This window comes from Odontesthes bonariensis, chromosome 12 (genome assembly GCF_027942865.1).
Source record: "Odontesthes bonariensis isolate fOdoBon6 chromosome 12, fOdoBon6.hap1, whole genome shotgun sequence".
Classification (NCBI taxonomy): domain Eukaryota; kingdom Metazoa; phylum Chordata; class Actinopteri; order Atheriniformes; family Atherinopsidae; genus Odontesthes; species Odontesthes bonariensis.
In genome coordinates this window covers 26,634,324-26,655,382 of record NC_134517.1, presented here as the reverse complement: position 1 = coordinate 26,655,382, position 21,059 = coordinate 26,634,324, and the positions used below count along the sequence as shown (strand labels likewise).

Genomic DNA, 21,059 nt, shown 5'->3' with positions numbered 1-21,059 from the left:
ACACCTGCAACTTCTGCTCTCTTTATATTTACAGCCACTCTCAGTCTGTTGAACTTTACAGTCGACTTTGACTCATGTGCTGTGCAATGCTGTAGTGGATCTGCAACATAAAGAAAAGAACAAGTACACCCAGTAAAGAAGCACATCCCAGACATTATCACCATAATCTGATACAGCAAATGAATTGGACCCTGAAAATGCAACTACAATGATGAAAGGTGGAGCTGATGAGAAACAGTAGGACCGAATCTGAAAATGACAAATCTAATCTTAAATTCTCATGTTTGCAGGGGACTTCTTACATGGCAGCTTTGGAGCTGCTCAGTGGTCCAACAGCTCCATCTTTTGGTTCTCAATTACATGCAAGCTTTTATGCAAATGTCCTATTTGAAAGATTGCAAAAAAACTTAAATATATGCAAATAATTGCTATAATATATTTATAATGCAATTATATTATCTATATCCAAAAGCCAAATGAGAGAGATATGATGTAGTCTGAGATTTAACTTTGACGAAGCTCTATTCACTGAAAGTGCCGCCAGGGCAATGTTTCTTTATTGAGAGGGTGAGGTCTGTCCTTCCTCTTAAAAAAGGAAACAATAACATTTCACAAAATGTTTTTTCTATCTTTAAATCAATGTCCCACATTAAAAATCACAGCAAAATTAAATGAGCAGTCAACCACCAGAACTGTTCCTCTTTATTTGCAAATAAATATTCGCTATAACTGCCTCTTACAGTGTGCAAGATCTACAACATCTCTTTGGAAATCATAGAAAAATAAAATACAAGAATTATAAGTATACTTGTACTTTGTACAAAAGAACGTTCTAACATTGCTCAGCAGTAGAACATGCTAAACAGACAGCATCTGATCATTTCAGTTTTCTGTTGAGGGGCGATGACTCGGAGTGTAAATGTAGAAATGTGTGTGTGTGTGTTTGGGTATGGGCGCGCACCTTTCCCACTCTTGAAAGCCTGGATGCGTTACTACGCTGTGACCAAAAGGCAAAGATCTACTTGATATTAATCAATTTGTGATAAAAACCACAGCTGGGTGCAGGTGGTTACTCTCAAATGATTCAAACTGATGGCTAGGTCCTGTGACTGCACTGGAACTTATAAACTACTATAAAGTGTTTCCGTCTTGCACGGTTAACCGACTGTAAGGCATTCTGCGTGTTTGTGCATGTGTTTCTGTTACTGCTGATGTTGAAAGGACACATGAGTCATGATACTTCTGTACATGTTTGTTCTCTCCCTTCTTGACCACACAAAACTACAACAACACTACTGGTATTTTAGTTAACCAGCCTTTAGCTACTTCTTTTGCCTCCATATTAACTAATAAGTTACAATCTGCACCACTGCGTGATAACCATTGACATGGACACATGTCATTCCCTGACACCTTGACATAAACTGCAGATCAGAACCATATTCATGTCAGACTATGCTTATGTACACTTTTTTTAATACTACCAAAAATGCCACAATCTTCACACAACCAAAATTTATGCACAAGCAAATGTGAAACCCATCTGCAAAGCTGTGAACTATTCTTCTACGACATCATGATACAACCTCGACTCATAAGTGCAAACCGCTGCCTGCGTTCTGTGTGTGTGTGTGTGTGTATGTATGTATGTAGGTGTGTGACTCCAGGCAAATAATAAAATAAATTCTGTGAAAGGAAGAACCTTATAAGTCCTTGTCAGTCACCAGTTAAAACATCTCCTATTTATAGCTCAATTCTGTGAACATTCATATATTAAGACAGTGGAGCTTGTGTACTTTTTTCAGGCAATGTTTAACATTCACAATCAAAAAAATAGAAATAACATATAAAAAAAACAAAAACAAGAACAGGCTGAATACACAACTGGAAATACAGTGGTTCCTAAAGACCATCAGACGTGTATAGCAATTAATCTGAAAGCAAAAGAATCCTGTTCTAGCCAAACATCTAACAATAAGAACCAGTGGATGTTTCCCATTGCACGACTCTTCATCTCTCTCTGTGATACAGAGGTGACTGCATAATACCGTATTGCTGATTTCGATAGAAAAAAAGTAAATAAAATATTTAAATAAGATCCAGATTTACAAGGGCTTTCACATACAGGACTGCACATATATTGATATTAGGTTATAATATTTATTATCATACACTTTTTAACATTCAATAAATCTCCCTAACTTGCTTCTCTCTTCAAGTATTAGTGTACCAGATTCTCTGGAGAGCGGGTAACTAAAGCAATCCAAATAAATCTATATGACAAATCATCAAACTCTAAAATGAAAAATATTTAGGATATTTTTCTTTTCAAAGGACAAATGTATCCATTGCACACCTGATAGCAGCTACGTGAGCACATAACTTGGAGCAGAAAAAAAAAGAAGAAGAAAAAAAGTCCAAAGATTTAGTAGATTACATTTGCAAATCTACATTTCTAGATACTGTTGCTCCACACACAAAGTACTGCTGTTGCAACAAGGCATTACATTCCCCTAAGTGAGGGCCTGGGCCAGTCTGTAAAGTCTGTCAGGCTTTAGTAGTCTGGTAGAACCAGGCATATGGTGTAAGGGATGTATAGTAGAAAAAGTCTTCTGGGATGTGTGGGAGACCAGGGAAGAGTCTGTTGAAGTTGTCTGTCAAACGTCCTCCTGCATGAGGACTCAAGACTCAGGCACAGGCTGTAGACTGTCATTGTGTGGGTTAGACGTCACTTCCATCTGCTCCATCTACCTGTTGATCCCGGGCTCTGTAGAAGGGTGTCCTCATACATGGAAACCCTTATCCTGTTCGTTCAATAGCTGAAGGTGAAGGGTCTGTATGCTGCTGATGATCCGCCTCTGGTGTCCGATCAGCTCAACACCAATACGCCTCACATCTCTAGGCCGAGAGGGGAAACACAAAAACACAAGTGTACACAAAACCACTTTAAAGATCTTTCATGGAAATAAAACTGTGATCTTTTTATTATTATTATAATTATTATTATTATTATTATGTGCCACATCTGAAGTGCTACACTGCTCCCTCCTTGTCCCACAGAGACTGCACTGAGATTCCACTGAGGCTGCATTTCTGTTGTGGTTCCTCCTGTAAAAGTGAGCTGCACGATGTAGATAGCCATGTTAGGCAAGATTTCAAATCATGGGGAATTAAAGGGAAAATTGAACAGTGCAGGACAGAAATGAACAACTGCTCATTACTTCAAATTGAATAGCAAAATTAGCCTAGCCATCAGTCTTTACGTCTCACTTGAGTTCCAGAGTGGAAAACAGAAAAAGAGCAAAAACTAAACTATTTAAACATGTTTTGTTAAAGTAGCTTAAAGGCTGAGTTATACTTCTTTTTACTGCCCTTGCGCTTTCTTCTTGCGTTTATGTTAATGGCTCGAGACGTTTATACTTCATTTAGCTTTGCCGGCGCTTGCGTGTGCTGCGTGACGATTCACCGCCAGGACAGTAGGTGGAGTAGCGGGTTTTTTTCAATGACAAGCCTACTATGATGAAAGGAAATTCACCGCCAGGACCTCTTCGAGCGATTCATGCTTCTTCTTCTTGTAAACAGCCGGTATTTTGTCAGATTTTCAACACCTTGGGGGTCTAAACTACTTTCTCGCCTGAAAATGTTTCAAATGTTGCTAAAGTTATATATTTACAGAGTTTATAGCTTAAGGGAAATCAGCTTTTCAGGCCGGCTGATTTCGGCTCGGACAGGAGTGAAGTGCACTGTGTGTAAACGCTCTGCATACTGTCAGATCGATGAGTATGCCGTTTTCAAGTAGTAGGCTTGCGTCTTTTCTTGCGTGAAGTTTAGAAAATTGAGGTGACACACGCAAGCTCGCAATGGGGGGCTTGCAACCGCGCAAGGGCTTGCGTTTCTTCTTGCGTCTTGCTTTGCGTCTTGCGTTACCGACTATAAACCAGGCTTAAGTCCTTCATTCTTATTGATAATCAAAACTCAAAAACCAATGTTTAAAACTGTAAAAATGATCTAAAATATCCAGGGAAACAACAATAAAACCCACAAAGAAGAAAGCTAAGTTAATGTCAGTTTGCCTAGCTACTGTGGAACTAACATTAACTTTAGCTTTAACAAGGGGTAATTAATGCTGTTCATGTATACTGTGGGGTGAAACGCAGCTTAAGAAGTCCCCCTTGTTATGCCATCATTGCTCACCTTTTCTTATTTACATAAACTAAACAGGGCCAGTATACCTCTGTCTGCTGTCGAGCATCTACTTGGTTTCCTGTCATTTAGTAATGATTATGTTTAACTCCTTGACTCACTCAATACTCATCCTTGCCACGGAATCCAAGGTGTTGAAGCCTGCTGTCATAAAACTGCTCTTGTACTGACTCATCTTGATGGAGTCCAGCCAATCACCAACAGAGATGAACATTGGGTAGTCCATCTCCTCCCCCGGAGATTCTGGTAGACTAATTAAAAAAGAAGAAGAAATTAATGTCAGATCAAAGCTTTATTTCTTAAGCATCTCAGAGTGAAGACGACTCCAAGTTCTCTGAGTGACACATAGTTGGAACTAGTTTCAGGCGTGGGAGTAAAAGCCTTTATCAACTTTCAAGAGATGTAATTTTATATAGCTTAGTGTTTGCTGTACCTCAAGTGACTCTGACATTATTTCATTAGGTGAGAGTACTTGAAAATATATTTTCCGGAAAATTCTATTTTCTGATTTCTGAAACTCCTCGATACTGTACCTCTGGAGGTCCTCTACTAGTGGCAGCAGGTTACTGGGGTTACGAATGAGTTTATCCAAGAAGGAAACAACATCTGTGAATTTCGGTCGATGATTCCTCTCCTTCTGCCAACAGTGCAGCATCAGTTGGTGCAGGGCAACAGGGCAGCCCATTGGTGCAGGCAGCCGATAGCCCTCCTCAATGGACAGAATCACCTGGAGAAATTGTTAGATTTGATTAAGGGTCTAAATGAGAGAAAAGCTTGCTGTGTAAGAGTGGATTTTGCTTAGAAATCAATAAGTTTTTATATTGAAAAGTTAGAGACATCTCAGAAGTAGATTTTTGTTTGGTTTATGTATGATCTGAACTCTGCAGCACACCAAAACAAGCATATGAACATGCAAATTATGACTTGAATAAAATATTTTAAGAAATGGAAGATAAAGTCTTCCACAGAGCAGCATCTTATTGTAAATGATGTAGTTGAACAAAATACTTATTTTTGAGACACTTCATCTCCTTTAAGACATACATTGGTCATTATAAAGTATCATGGCTTGATCCTCTTGTTCTTACACTCAAAGGGAACCAGCAATCAGATTCCCCACATACAACATGCCAGTTTAAATCCCTTTCCGATTTCAGATGATAGTGTGCATTAACCTCCATACTCTCTATTTCTCTATGGGGCAGTGCAGTATCTGCATGTATCTTTGTGGGGAGCAGTGGTAAGTGGCTGACCAGGATGAGATAGTGTTGGGCTGGTTTTGTGGCTTGGCTGGCCTTTTGCTTTGGAAAGCACTTCTAAGCAATTCCCAACCAGCACAAATCCTTCCCAAACCCTGGGACCTCAGTAAATGTATGTGTGTGTGTGTGTGTGTGTGTGTGCAGGGTGTCTGCATAGAGATGTGTATGAGTCTGTGTGTAAGGGGATGAAGGGATTACTGTGGAGCTTTCACACTCAGCGGAGAGAGGGATGGATCTGCTTCCACCATGGTCCCTCCAATCCCTGACCACAGCCCAGAGATCAGCAGGTTGCTCAGCCACATTGAATCCCCAGCTTTAAAATCCCCCTTGACTGGACCCAAGTCCTCTGAACCTCTGACCTTTACTGTGCTTTTCCATTCCCTCTTACTCATCTTTTTCATCCCTTTGCTGGTATTTCTGTTACTAATGTCCTTCTTCTGTGAGGGAGTTTTTTTTTTTTTAAGTGAGTAAATGGTCACAGAGCAGGTTAAAAGGGCAACAACTTTGACAGATTTAATGAAAAGCAAACTCTGGATTTACTCAGCACTTAAACTGAGAGGCCAATAATGTTTGGGTGTTGAAGGAACATATCTCAAACACATACACTAACTCTGAGCAAGACACATACTACTGAACAGTTGATTTAGTATTTAAAAAATCCCTTTAATCACTGGCTTCTTAATGAAAACACCAGTAATGCTTCCATGTTCACGGTATAGTGAAAATGTACCCATTGAGAGACTGATAAAGGATTCATCTAAGATTCATTTATAGTATCTGAACCAAAAGAGGAAAACCAGAAAATGTTTCTTTACAGTCCCTCCATGTTTACTTTGGTGTCAGGTATGCTTGTACTTCATAATACTTAATGCTTAATACTCACATCCTGATTGGACATCTCCCAATATGGCCGTTCTCCATAAGACATCACCTCCCACATGACTATACCGTAGCTCCATGCATCACTTGCTGAGGAAAATTTCCTGTATGCGATCGCCTCAGGAGCTGTCCATCGGATTGGGATCTTACCACCCTGTTCACACACACACACACACACGCACGCACGCACGCACGCACGCACGCACGCACGCACGCACGCACGCACGCACGCACGCACGCACGCACGCACACACACACAACAACATAAAAATAAAAGCAAGACACTCAGGGACAGATATCGCCCAAAGGGAAATATACAGTTAGACATTTTTTATCACAGTAGAGACTGTAAAAAAGTGTTACACAGATTTTTGTTCTTCAGTCTCTGTGCTTCAGAGCTTCCAAGGTGAAAAATTAAACTGGAACACTACTTGGGGAGCTCATCTCCCATCAGGCCAGTACCTTATTTGAATAAACATGCAGCAAAGTATATGGGGTTCTCCCTTTACTAATCTCCACCTCACCATAAAGTTGGATAAAACCTAGTAATTTTTTTGTGTAATCTTTGTGTCAGACAAGATAGTTGGGCAGATTAACAGTCAAACAAACTAACAGCACAGAAATCATCCCTTCACTACTGCTCTCGTCTGGGTGAAGGCATAAAGGATTACTACCAGCACATTAAAGCTCCTTTTCTCAGCTTTGATTTGAGTAGGATTATGCCGGTAAAAAAAAGAAAAGAAAAGAAAATTGAGATTCACCTTCTTTCTCATACTCACAAAAAAGCAATGGTTCAGACTCATTTCTTCTAAATGTGTCTTTAGAGGTTGTAAGTTTTTCTTTTGTAGTTCATCCACTGAAATGCTCAGTTCAGGTCGTCACTGGAATAATAGTAATAAAATGAATCCAATAGTTTTTTATTGGGTTAAGTTTTGTTGGAAAAATTGTGTATCTTACACTTGTTTCCAACTAAGTGTACACAATTAAGTCTAGTGTCCATATCAGTATCATTTTAAACTTAAAGTGACCATGGGCAGCACCTGAACATCTGTCACATCTGGTGTGTTTTCCTACAGTGCTCGAGCACATGTCAGGCTCACGAATATCCTCACGAGTATCTCCATCACAAATACCGCCATCACAAATGCTCCATATTTAGGGTATTCTGAGTTTATCACCAGCCATTTTGTCCTCTCTTTACCTTCCCTTTTAGCTTCCCTCTTTGGAGTTGAATCATTATCTTGCAGAGCAGAGAAGTTAATGTCTGAGTGATAGACACACCATTTCCTTCACACAATAACCTGAGTACAAACCAGGAAATAGAAATCGGTGTGGGCTCAGACAGATGAACTGCACTGAGTTTGTGGAGGTTTAACTTTAGCAATTTATACGTGCAGCAATGCAACTCCACCTTTTGCTGAAAGGGATGCTTTCATCAGTCTTGATCAAGTGGGAGCAGAGAAATGCATCAGTCTGTTTGTGTCACAACTGGACATTCTGTTTGTTACGTAACGGAAAAATTCATTTTAAATGCTTCTCCACACTGAATTTTGGGAACTTGGTTGAAAGCAGCAGTGATTAAATACAACAGGAGGTACAGGCAGAAAGAAGCCCATGTGGGAATCAGGCTTCGATATGACACAAAGCATCAGTTTGTTGTCATATAGTGGGAAAGGGAGGTTAAGCCATGAAACAGCTGTTAAGGTGTACCTTACAAGCAGATGTCTGTAAATTGATTCGTTGTTGCTGGGACTGAATTGCTGCTCCTGTGCCCTTCATAGACTTACAATCTCCACTTCTAATGAGGTTCTTAAATAAAACCAGGAGCAGAAAGGAAAGTGAATGCAACCTGACTGAGGAAAATAAACATCACTGATATATTATTATATTATAGTATAGAATAAAGTTAAACATAATTAGAATATTTCTGACATTGCCCTTGTTTGATTACCAGTTGTTTTAAGCCAAAACTTAACGGTGGTTGGAGACAGCCACTATACTACTGTGAAAAATGTTAGGAAGCGTGAAGGATTTTAACAGTACGTTAATAATATATTCACATTTAGGTTGCTATAAATCAGCTTTCAACTTGGAAAGATAAATCCAGTTCGGTCATTAGATGCCAGGAACAAGGAGGGACAATACAACAAGTGCAATCTACATGCAGGCAGCCTATTTAATCTTTAGGGGATAAAAAACATCCTATTAGCACTGTACGTATATGAGGCTCCAATCAAAAGCAGCAGCAACTACATAAGCTTTTTCAAACAGTATTTATCTTTAGAAAGGGTTACTGCTGCCTTGGTTTGCAGGTGCATATATGCATTCTTATGCATACTTAACACACACACAAAGACAAGTTTCAACAAATTCCCTTCTGCAATCTCCATTATACTTTTAAGGTTATTAGATGAGTTTTTAAAATGTGATTTTAATCTTTATTTTCTGTATTTAAGATAGTTTTACTGAGAAGGAACTCCTCTTGTGCCCTGAGGACAGAAATTACAACATGGGTCAAGATGTTAATGTTGTACAATTCATAGTTAATTTTTTTTGGATACTGCTATTACTGGAATGCAGTGATGGAAAGGTAGCCATCACTGCATTGAGTGGCATGTTGGTTTATCATATCTGACCCGACATGCCACTCAAATGTCACACCAAATGAATCCGTTTTAACCCGTTACAACAAAAAAATATTTCCCTGATGTGAAATGGAACAAGATCAAAGGTTTTTTTTCTAACCCTTTGATGAATTACTAACAGCTGCCTGTTTTCTGAGGGTTCAGTTTTGGGGTGCCAGGTGTACCGTTGTGGTGTAAGCAGCCTCGGGGTCGTCCTCCAGCACTCGGGACAGGCCGAAGTCTGACACTTTACACACCAGATTGGCGTTGACCAGGATGTTTCGAGCTGCCAGGTCTCGGTGAACGTAACCCATGTCTGACAGATATTTCATGCCCGAGGCGATGCCACGCAGCATGCCAACCAGCTGGATGACAGTGAAGTGACCATCATGTTGCTGCCAGGGAGAATGGGATACAGAGGAAAGCAGACTGTCAAAGATGGAGCCATCATAAAAAGCAGGGCTACAGACAGACAGACAGACAGACAGACAGAAAAGTGGGGTAATGATATGGAAAAAGTACAAGAAAATACATTGTGTAGACTGCAGTAATGTTCACAGAAAAAAATGTTTTGCTTAAAACTATACTGAATGTAAAATTACCAGATAATGTGCTACAGTAAATATATTTCATAATTCCCTCAAGTCACAAGTCACAAAAATGACAGAGGGGAATCTTTATCTGCCTGCAATGATCTCAGTACAAAGACATGACAGGGTACTAAACTATATTTATGGCTGAGGCCATAATCATGAGGCCACAATGCTGCCTTTGTAGTTCTCACTCACCCTCAGAAACGAGTCCAGGGATCCATTCTCCATGTACTCCACAACGATCATCACAGGCCGGCCTGCAAACACACCACACGAACACTCATTTATTTATTTATTTTTCTCATTTATTCATTTATTAAGCCTCTTCCTCAATAAAGAGTGAAAAACTCACAATGTACCCGATCAAAGGTAAATATTACTTCTCTCGTCATTCTACATTATCCTCTGAACATTTGGAGTCACCTATGTGACACATAAGGTTTGGTATACTTGTGCTAAAAACAATGTCAACGAGGTTTGGTCTCAGAAAGTCTCTCAAGAGAGAAAGTAAAGGCACAAAGAAAAAGATAGAGGGGGCAGAGGGGACAAATAGACCATTAGCAGCTGATTGATAAATTAAGTGTATCAAACTTTTCCATTTCAACATGTCAAACCTGCCATATGGGACCTGATGAGTATTGAGTCCATGTAGAACAAGACACATTTGTTAGAAACAAGTGCAAACTCAGTTTCTTCTTTGAATGTATCTCTTTCCCTACAGTGTTACCGATTGACTGCTTTATTGCCAGAAGGCAACTGTCCAGGCAACAAATTGCAGGAAAAAGGAGTGTTTCTGTGGTTAGGCAAGAACAATACACTGCTAGTTCAAGTAAATTTTGTTCTGTGTCTATTGTCCAAAAGCCATCTTCATGCCCAAAATCGATGTGGGTCCCATATCCAACGTCTCCTTTTCTTTCCTTTGTTGAACATAAACAATTCACAGGACTCTGACCTAACAACTGTGTATTTCAAATAGGACAATGAATTATTAATGTTTGTTTAAGAAGGCATGTGAAACCCAGGCAAAAACAAGGTCTGCGTTTCTGAAGACTGGCTGGTGTGAACCATGTCTCAAAACTTTCACTGAACTGTTGAACAAACATATCTAAAGATGCACAAAGCTGCAAAAGGTGGCAAAACATTTCTAGTTCTGGGTGTTCAGCTGTCCAGCTCTGAGAAAATTGAGAACAAATGGAGGGAATTCAGGACTAGTGCTAGCCTCCATTAGAATGGACATCCTATAAAGATCATACCAAGAAAGAGGTGAAAAAGAAACCAAAGGTAACAGAAAAATATCTACTGAAAATTCTGTAACCTCTTCAAATCAGAGTTCTTGGTAGGGCAGCATTAAAGAAATCTCCCCTAAAAAATACATTACCACATTTCTCAGGTTCACCCGTTCACCAAGTTTTGTGTTAATGAGACAAAAGTAGAACTTTTAGAGATAAAAAAAAAAAAACGTAGCGCCAATTATTTCTGTGCCTCCAGAGTTACTCTCTCATTTTCTGTGGTAAGAGGTTCCAGAAAACATCAGATGGAGGATGTTGCTGCTACAGGAAGTTGTGCAGGTTAATGAACTCGTCTAATGTAATAGTTCCAGCCTGCAGCCTGCAAGAACGACATAAAAAGAACAACCATTTGTGTGTTCATAAATCACAGTTTAATACAAATTATTATTAATTGATCCAATTAATTATAATTTAGACTAAGATTAAGATCTAAATGGGTGTCATGCTGCTGCAGTGGCACTTTCATGTCACAAAAAACATTAAGGTTTTGTATTAACATTAATGATGCCGATTCTGAGTGTTAGCATGCACGGCTGTCTGTCTCTCTGTGTTGGACCTGTGATGGACTGGTAATCTGTTTAGATGGTTTGTGCCCTATTATACTGTTTGTTGTTGGTGGGTTTTATCATGTGTAGCAGCTAAAAGCTGAGAAGTTTGGGACATCAATTACGCCATCATCCACCCATTAAAAAAAGCATTTGATGTAGTCTTCAATCAGTTCTCACACAAGAGAGGATTAAAGAATGTGACCCGACTGTGTGAACTAGTAAATGCGTGACGGATTAACTTATTCGCGCCATCTTTGACCTTAAAGCTACTTTTTGAATCTTTTTAATGGGAAACATATGGTGCTGTCCCAAACACAACATAATTATAAAAAACAGATGGTGCAAGCATAGTCACTTGGACGGCAATGTGTCATTGTTCCAGTGGATTGGCAATGACACGTCCCTTGCTGCTTCTTCCAATTCATGTTGGCTGCATAGCTTGTGATTATTTTCCTTGGAAAGGACTAATTCAATGTTGTGAATGCGCGCGTGCACATTTTGTGTGATGAGGTAATCTTAAAATCTACCAAACAGTTTAAAAGGAGTGCTGATTTTGGAATGAATGAAAGCGAGGTGACCCACGCACCTATCACCAGAGGAAAGTAGATGCAGAGGGTAAAGGTGGATGGATGAGAACACCCTGTGCTGCTCTGAACTATCACTTTCCTCACCAAAGAGGCACAAACGACGCTTTGTTTTTAATCTCCAAAATCCTATCAACACATCCTTAAATTTAATGATACTCTCTCGTGACAGAAATTCAGCGGGGACAGACAGGAAATTATTCGATCAAGCTTGGCTTTTCCCGAGCTAATTATCAGGGTCTGGAAACAATATATAGTTATGCAGCACGGCGCCTGAACAAAAACAAACGCACCTGTTTACCAGAATCTGATGTGTCACCTGTTATTTCAGAGCAGGTATAGCAGTCAGTCACAGCACAATAGTCTTCATAATTAGTCTCAGAAGAACAACAACAGATGGAGGAAGTGATAGAAAGAATGAAGAAAACACAAACGAGGCAGGCAGACAGACAGGGGGAGGATACTCAGAATAAATGCAGTCTGGTGTCCCTCCGCCAAACACAAATGGCTTTTGATTATGTGATTCGATGTGTATAGGGTTTTGTGTGTGGGTATTGGATATGTAGTTATGGGAAAGAGCTTGTTCTGATAACTTGAGACATTCTGAGATGTTCAGCATTACCAAACCTAGTTTTGATTGATGGAATGATTCGTCCACAGTCCATGACTGCTCCTCTGTAGCCCACTGTAAACTGATTTTCCTCTCTTTTGAATAAACGAAGGTTTATGTTGAGCTCTTCCACTCAGCTGATTTCTTACAGATTCGTCACCCACATTGACTCTGGTTTTTGCTCATTTGTTTTTCAGTTCTTTTGTTCTCCTTTTTCCATTATGAAGTTTTGTTAGTCTTGACGCTTTCCCATCTTCCTTGGTTGACCTGTATGTTTCTCTTTTACAACATTTCCTGTTTTGTTGTGTACTTGCTCCAAATTTTAGACAGACCTGACTGGGAACAAACAACACCGCACTCTGTGTTGAATTACCGTTATCGTTTTCACAGTTTAACTACGAGCTCCTCTGCTGGTGGCATGCTTCCTGTCAATTGACCAGGTGCAACAGCTTTTTGAGTTTTTTTTTTTTTTTTTTAGCTGCAGACTAATTTACATATTTAGACTGTGATGTATTTGTTTTAAAAATGGAAATCACAAGATTTTTTTTTTCTCCCCTCTACTAAACATACATCACATGAAACATGTGGCATGCTGTAAGCCACACCCAGGAGACAGAGGTATCACTTGTACCAATATTTTTAGACAGCTTTCATACTCTTTTTAGACATACTGCCGGTTTCAGTTGCTGTTGTGTTACATTTGGGCAAAAAAACTTTGTGAGGGTTAAGAAGTTATGGTTTAGTTTCACATAGACCTTAACGTTATGCTAACAGTGTTAAATGTTTCATTTTTCATTGCTGCCAGCCTGATGAGTACTGACCCAACAATATGTTCCAAAAATCTAACCCTGTACCATAACACTTGCTTAATATGTTTTGCAATGTGTTCAATAAGATTTTACAGATGGTTTAGTTGGATTTTATGAGGAATATATGGTTGGAAAAATGTGACATTCAGCCTGTAAGAAGAAATTTAAATGTTAAAGCTTTTATGATTATTTAAAAGAACGTCTAGACATTTCAATAAAAGGAACAGATACAGTGCTGGCACCGGGGAGTGAAAGGTTACTCTTATAGAGATGAAGGACTTTTTCAGTGCAGCAAGTCTTGAGTAGTTGAGCACAATGACTCAGCAGGTCTTTTAAGGTCTTTTTCCATCAGAATCAGAAAAAAGCATCTCAGTGTTGTGTGGCAGGATTTTTGTTACTTGAGTCCTTCTTAAGATGTTTAAAACTACAGTTAAATCTGTTAATGCAAAATGTCAGTGATTAGCCGCTTTAAAGCAATAATGGTAGAACTGTTCTTTGAAATTCTGCCTTATCAATGAATCTGTATCAGCAGGGTCAGAGCTGTGGAGTGTCCTCTATCTGCAGTCAGGGAGGGGTTGAAAGACTTCAGCGGGCACATTTATATTCACAGTGATGTCTCAGTTTATGCACCCCCTGTAAATACAACCATATGTTGCGCTGGGTGAGCCCCGTAAAACAGAACTCGTTAACAAGTCCACACTCTTCCTTTTACTCGCTGTCACACACACACACAAGCCTTTGTGAATAAAGTACACTCTTTCACACAAAAAAGTGAAAAGTGCATGTTAGTCGGCCGCTTGCATACACAGACATGCACAACGCATGACTTCAAGACAACACCATTTAACACCATTTTTTTTTTAAGTGAAGACTGCCCTCGCAAAGGGTTTTAGAGCACTTTACCATTCAAACAACCAAAGGCGTAAATAAATTCATCCAGACTGTGATAAAACAGTGTGACGAGTGGAAAGATAGCAGCTTCAAATGCTGGTCACATTTTTTTGTTGCTTTAAATGCAGCCTTCGTTTTGTCACCAGCCAACTAATTTGTTGGGAGAATTCTTTTGATGAAAGAATAGCGACTGAGTTGTTTCCTCTTGTTCAACTGGAGACAAATGCCATACATGTAAGGCGGAAATTTACAAAAGGTGCACTAGACTTGTTTTATGCAGCAGTGGCAGCATGTAAATGTGAGTGTTGTGGTAACAGTCCCTGAATTATTAATTACTAAATGTCAGTTTAGAATTCAACACTCAATAGATTAACCTACCTGTATGAGCATAACTGTGGAGATATATCCTCCCATCAGTGGTATCAGTGTTGTAAAGGTCTATAAATTACAGCCACACATATACACTAAACATACTAAATTACGGCGCAACAAGTTGTAATTATTGTTTTTTCTGGTCAACAACGATTCCCTTGGTTACGCATCTCCAAAATTGAGCCAGTTCAGTCAGATCTTTTGTAACTCCTCTTACTTTTTGTGACCACGCCTTCCAGCCTGATAATGTTGGGGTGGTCAAATTGGCCCATAATAGATGCCTCACGCAGGAAGTCCCGCCGCTGGCGCTCCACATATCCTCCTTTTAGTGTCTTTATTGCCACAGCAATCTCCTTCTTTCCTGGTGTTCTAAGGCGACCGCTGCACACTTCACCAAATTCCCCTGGAAAATACAAACAAACACGATTGTACTTTCAATGCCTTAAAGGACATTACTTGGACTCACATTAATTTCCTATAGACTTACTCTAATCATAATCATTACTTGCTTAATCTTAATTCACACCCACAATTAATCCTAAATTTGAGTATTTATATTAAAATCAAGTGATGTCTGTGACGGATATTTGCTTTTCATGAACCAGAAAGGGAGCAGGGGCCTCCCTCATACACAATTGCAAAGATTTACAAACATTGCACACAACAAGGTAAAGAGTCCATCCATCCATCCATTTTCTCTACCCCCTTAATCCAACTCAGGATTGCGTGGGGGGCTGGAGACTATCCCAGCTGCCATTGGGCGAGAGGCCTGGACAGGTTACCAGTCCATCAAAAGGCCACACGGAAACAAAGAACCCTACACGCTCACACTCAGTCCTAGGGACAATTTTAGAGTCACCAATTAACCCGAGCTGCATGTTTTTGGGCGGTGGGAGAAGGTAAAGAGTCTTATTGACAAACTCTATCTATCAGATGGTATTGCAGCATACCACCAGGGGGCAGTGTTGTAGTTCCCATCTAAACTAAGCTTTGTAACCTTTTCTCTAATAAATTAAACTTTATAATATTTTTTCTTACTTACACCTTCAAGTAAAATGTATTCTAACACTTTCGTTTGTCCTCTAACCCTATTAAAGTTGCAATATTCCAACACTGTATAGTGAGAAAATGAGTGTGAAACACTGGGAAATGGAAATAAAATGCTTCTTTTTGGTGTATACAAACGAGTTTAGGGGGGGTCAATGCAGTCATATGAATGAAATAAAAGTGGATAATCTCATATGCACTTTTAAAGCTATTTTTATCATGGCTGACATTAAACAACCCTCTTATGCCCACAGGCAGCTATAGTGAATGAGTAACACACGGGTAGATGAGCATTGTAGCAGTGTGTGCAGGTTTGTGCGTATACCAGCTCCGATAACCCTTTCAATTCGGATCCTGGATGGATCAATCTCTTTGGTGAATTCATGGATGGCCTGTGTAGGATCTTCATATGTGTCAGGGTCCACATATGTCTTTATACCTGGGAAAGGAACTGTGGACACACAGAGAAAAACAACAAAGTGGAGAGTGTGAGAATGTGCTTTTTTATATCCTGAACAGGCTTGATTTTAAATCTATATTCATCACCTGTGGGATCAGAAAACATCACAACAACAATAATGATTGGGTCACTTTTGAGACAAATTGTTATTACCCAAAGAGAGACACTTCTTCGTACTACTATTGATGAGCTGGGGGGCAACGAGTGACACTGCTCAATATCTTCTCTCCAGCAGAGAACAGCCTTTTTGCTGAGCAGCAGCAGAGTAGCACCATGAGTGCTGAGGCAGTCTTCTAACTTGAGACAAGTTTTTAGACACTTTTTAATTTAACCATCCACCCCGCTGGAGTGTCCTTGAGCAAGTCGGTGAATCCTTAACAGGGTACCGCTGTTCTAGTGCTGACCCCAACCTCTCCGTGTAAGGTGGGCTGGACAGAAGCTGCTGTTCTCCTTTAGGGGTCGATACACAATCCCTAAACCAAAAACAACAATCATCTGTCTCTGATGAACGAAGGGACACTGGCCGTTCTCTGCTTGACATCACGCTCGGTGCTGAGACAGGACACATGAAATACTGTAGAGGGTTTGGACAAACCAAGACTGCAGGTGTGTGTGTGTGTGTGTGTGTTGGAATCTTGAATTTTTTAAACATTTCTGGCACATTGGAAAAAATAATTTGATCTACATTCTTCTATCTCGCTTTTTTCTGGTTGTTTCTCTCTTTTTGACCTCAAACAGAAGTGTCCTGGTAAAACATTTATAATTTCTCTTTGTCCTTTCTTCTATTGCCTTCCAACTTGGCTGCCCTCATCCTCATTTCTCTCTCCTTGTCTCTCCCCTTTGCAGTCATCTCACCTTGCACAAATCTTTGTCTTTCTGGTCACTTTTAAAGAACTTTCTTTTTCTTCCATACAGAAAAAAAACCTCATTGCAGTTTGAGTTTTTCATGCCAGGAATGAAACGTTAGTTACTCAAGACAAAAGAGAGGTGCAGAGGCAGACCGCTAAAACATGCAGCCATGTAACATCATAAAATAATAAAATCGTGTAGAAAATCAAATGAAAACTCAGGGGAAGGGAGTAGGAAGAGGCTGGAAACAGAGGCAGAGAGGTGACAAAGCATGGCAGTGAAGGACATTTCACTATTTGTCTGACATTTCTCTTCTTGGCATTATTAATAAAACAAATTAGTACTTCTTTCTTCCACATATTTGACAGTAGAAAGCTTATGGTAAAGTCCACTGCTGAACTCGATGTTTATGAAAAGACGAACACATGGGAAATGATTCACACTCATTCTCCAAATAAAAGAGCAGGTTGCTATCTGTAATCTGTGGCAAAAGCGATGAAACCACTAATATCGATGGATTTTTAGCAAAAGAAAAATTAAAAAAACTCTCTAGGAAGATGTCCCACACCATGTTCTACGGAGAGAATAAGCATCCAAAACAACAAAAAAGTAAGAGGTAGACCAAGAGATTTACCTTGTCCATTCTGATAATCAGTCCCTCTTTTGTCCTCTGAGGTCATCTTGGCCTTAAAGTACCACTGACACCTAAAACAAACAAACAAAGATCGAGACACAGAGTTAAGGCTTTTATCTTTTCTTTTGAATTTGGACTGTCATAAACGGAGGAGAAACGGAACTAATTACTCTGGAACAATGTACGAGGATTGCGTTGAAGAAGCTTGAAATTATAGTGGGGGCCTTTTGACAGCAACAGCCACTTTGGCCACAAGTGGTAATTATAGGACAACGACACATTGCTTTAGAGAAACTGTCAACAAGCAGTACAAAAATGTGCTCTTTCTCCTTGTTTTACTTCTTCAAGAACACCATTAAAATGTCACCCTGTGATATGATAAAGTATGGTTTAGGAGTAGCACAATTACTTTCTTTGTGTAGCGGGAAGAACACTTACTTCGTTTCGCAGGACTTAAGTCTTGTTTCAAACAATGCTGGAGCCTCTAAGGGCCCCATTTTTTTTTTTATTTGCATTTTTCATTTCACTGTATCAAGCTTAAATGTACATCTAATATATTTAACACCCCTTTTACTTAATGTGACACATCAATTAGCACGGATTTAAACATCTGTTTAAAATTGGCATGGTAGTAACAGAAGTATTTTCTTTGAGTGAGGTTTACATAAGGAAATCAAAGTAATTTGTCTCATTCTTTTTTTTTTTTTTCATGGTACTGCAGCACAATCAGGCATGCATGCTCAGGTGCATATGCATACTGGAGGTTTCACTTTAACAAGCTCCCACTTCAAAAAGGTGCTACTTTGAAAGAAAAGTGGAAAAAATAGAGAGATAAAGAGAGAGAGAGACAACCAAGCCAGACATGAACGAGGCAGCAAGGGTGACTGAGGAAGAGGAGCGTTTATACCTCAGAGTCCAATAAGTTACATTCTCACAGAAACACATCTCCATATAACAAGTTCACTTCACAACTTTTCTGGTGAAGACTCTAAATAAAACAGGATCAAACACTCAAGACAGTGTTTGTACAGCTAACAAGTGAATTTGAAGAAAACGCTGATCACTGAAACGTGTTTTTCAAGAAAAATGTGCATAAGCTGAAGTAGCCTGGCCCTGAGACGGGTTAGACTGTCTGGAAAAACAAAACAAACAAACAAGAAAAATGGAGCTGTAGCAAAAAAATGTATTAATCTACACTCAGTTCAATTCCACATTCTTGAAAAAAAGATTAAAGGAAAAAAAATGACAAGAAAGGAGCATCTGATCTGATCTACCTATCTGTCTCTATGTGTATACACATGAATTCTTCCCTTAAAGGAACTCTCACAAAGAGACTGTCATGTTTTCTCAACACACATTTATTGGAAATATATAACCGTGAAAAAGCTGTCTAGTCCTCCAGTGTGTGAGAGTTAGGAGTGTTTATTCAGGCACTGATAAACTGAGAAACAGCCAATGACAAATAAAAAGCTGCTGCCAAGACAGTCTGAAAGGCTGAGAGATTAGATGACAGCCTCTGTAAAAGGCCGCAGAAGACTTTATACAAATAGATTCTTGGATGTTGTTCTGAAACTGAAAATGAAGAACACACAAAGTACTCTGTTGGATTGTAGCACTGAACTGAAACTGTGTGACCAGAACAGTCCCAAAGTAAGGCAGTTGCATTGGCAATAAAATAAATAGCAACAAAAGCTTGTTATGATTGGATAAGCTTTTCTTAAAACCTGCAGTGTTGCTGTGAAGTTTATGAATTTGGAATTGCCTAAACCCTTTTTCATTCCATCTTTATTGAAATGATTTTTGTGCTTAGGGTTGTCATCTTGCTGCGCGGCTCAGGAAGATACAGCAAAATGGGCCAAAATCATGATGCTACCACCACCGTGTTTCACAAAACACGATAAAATTCTTAAGGTGGAATGCAGTGTTCATCCTCCTCCGAACATATTGTTTCCCATTCAAACCAAAAAGGTTTATGTTGGTCTCATCTGTCCACAAAACATTTTTCCAAACGGCCTTCTGGTTTGTCCATGTCATCTTAAGCAAACTGCAGTTGAGCATCTACGTTCTGTTAAGAGAATAATGGCTTTCTCCTTGCAGCTCTGGTCTGCCATGTTCTCCATTGTTGTGCATGGCTGGGCAGCTTCTTATGAAAAGAAAAAGGTGCAGAAACCCAACCAGTGAGTGAAAGCAAAAGTCAAGTTGAAAAATGTAGCAAACATGTAAGGAAAAGCTCCTATATGTCATTTCATGCTTATATGGCTTGCATAAGATGGTGGCGACAAATAGTTGATATGATTATGTTTATGTTTATGCATTTAGCGGATGCTTTCATCCAAAGCAACTTACAAATGCAAGTCTATCTTCAAGAAACTCTTGAAGATAGACTTGGACGCCCCTGTTCTGGTAGCGCTCGGTAGGTCATTCTACCATCGTGGACCGACACATGAAAAAAGTCTGGATTGTCTTAAGCGTGGTGTAGGCACTGCTCGACAACAATCCTGTGACGACCGGAATGACCGAGTTGTGACATAAGCCTTTGTAAGAGCATTCAAGTAGATTATTCACAAAGGTTTAGATAATTTGTGTGTTTTGCTTAACTCTCCACTGTATCACAGCTTATGAAAAATGAAAACGTTATATCCTATACTAAAAACAGTATGCTGCTGCACATATAAGAAAAAAATGTAAACTGTAACTGTACAAGCTTAGTTTATTTAACTTGAAATCTTATTAGAAATAATGGGGTATTCTCAGAGGCTCCAAATTTCAACATTTTTGAATAAATGTAGAAAAATCCCTCTTCATGGTTATATGATTTAAGAGACAATGGGCATCATGCAAGAACCTTTTCGTATTTTTATTCTGAATTTCTCTCACTTTTTTCGTAAGGTCTCACACGAACACGCCACGTCAGATTCAACAAACGCTCTTAACTTCGTAAAAAGTGTGTAAACGACCTGCTTAAATGATGAATGCCACCCGTGCTTATTTAAGTGCACGTGCGTATGAAGATAGTAAATTTGCATACTCCATGTCCAAAATAATACCATATAAGGCTACGCTTCCTCTCTCTTGTGTTGAGTCAAGAGAATGGCATTAAGATAGAAAAAGAACAAATTTACAGGCTCTGAGACTGAAGTTCTGCTTTGAGAGATCCAACAAGGAAAATCTGTCATTTTTAGCAGTGTCAGCAGTAGAATTACAGGACCCGCTAAAGCGAAGAAATGGGAAGCAATTACGAGTGCTGTTAATTCCGTGTCACCTGTAGTTCGTAATGTCACCAAAATAAAGAAGAAATGGTTTGATATGAAAATGGCTTAAAAAAAACAGCTTGCTGCGGCCAGGCGCTCAATGACTGCAACTAAAGCCGTGCAATCAGTTGTTGCCCTCATCATGATGGCACTTCGA

The 21,059-nt window shown here is 39.4% G+C and overlaps 1 protein-coding gene across 1 annotated transcript in view; it reads right to left on the bottom strand.

The window, feature by feature from the left end:
• Positions 1-682: 682 nt before the first annotated feature.
• epha6 (eph receptor A6) overlaps positions 683-21,059 on the bottom strand; it is a 166,080-nt gene continuing 145,703 nt past the window's right edge. The window contains exons 9-17 of the mRNA XM_075479896.1: positions 17,652-17,722; positions 16,034-16,159; positions 14,879-15,064; positions 9,754-9,815; positions 9,151-9,360; positions 6,346-6,495; positions 4,737-4,930; positions 4,305-4,454; positions 683-2,898 (exon numbers count right to left, since the gene is read on the bottom strand). Of these exons, the coding sequence (XP_075336011.1) occupies positions 2,784-2,898; positions 4,305-4,454; positions 4,737-4,930; positions 6,346-6,495; positions 9,151-9,360; positions 9,754-9,815; positions 14,879-15,064; positions 16,034-16,159; positions 17,652-17,722 (1,264 nt within the window). The 3' untranslated portion in view covers positions 683-2,783. The remainder of the gene's footprint in view (positions 2,899-4,304; positions 4,455-4,736; positions 4,931-6,345; positions 6,496-9,150; positions 9,361-9,753; positions 9,816-14,878; positions 15,065-16,033; positions 16,160-17,651; positions 17,723-21,059) is intronic.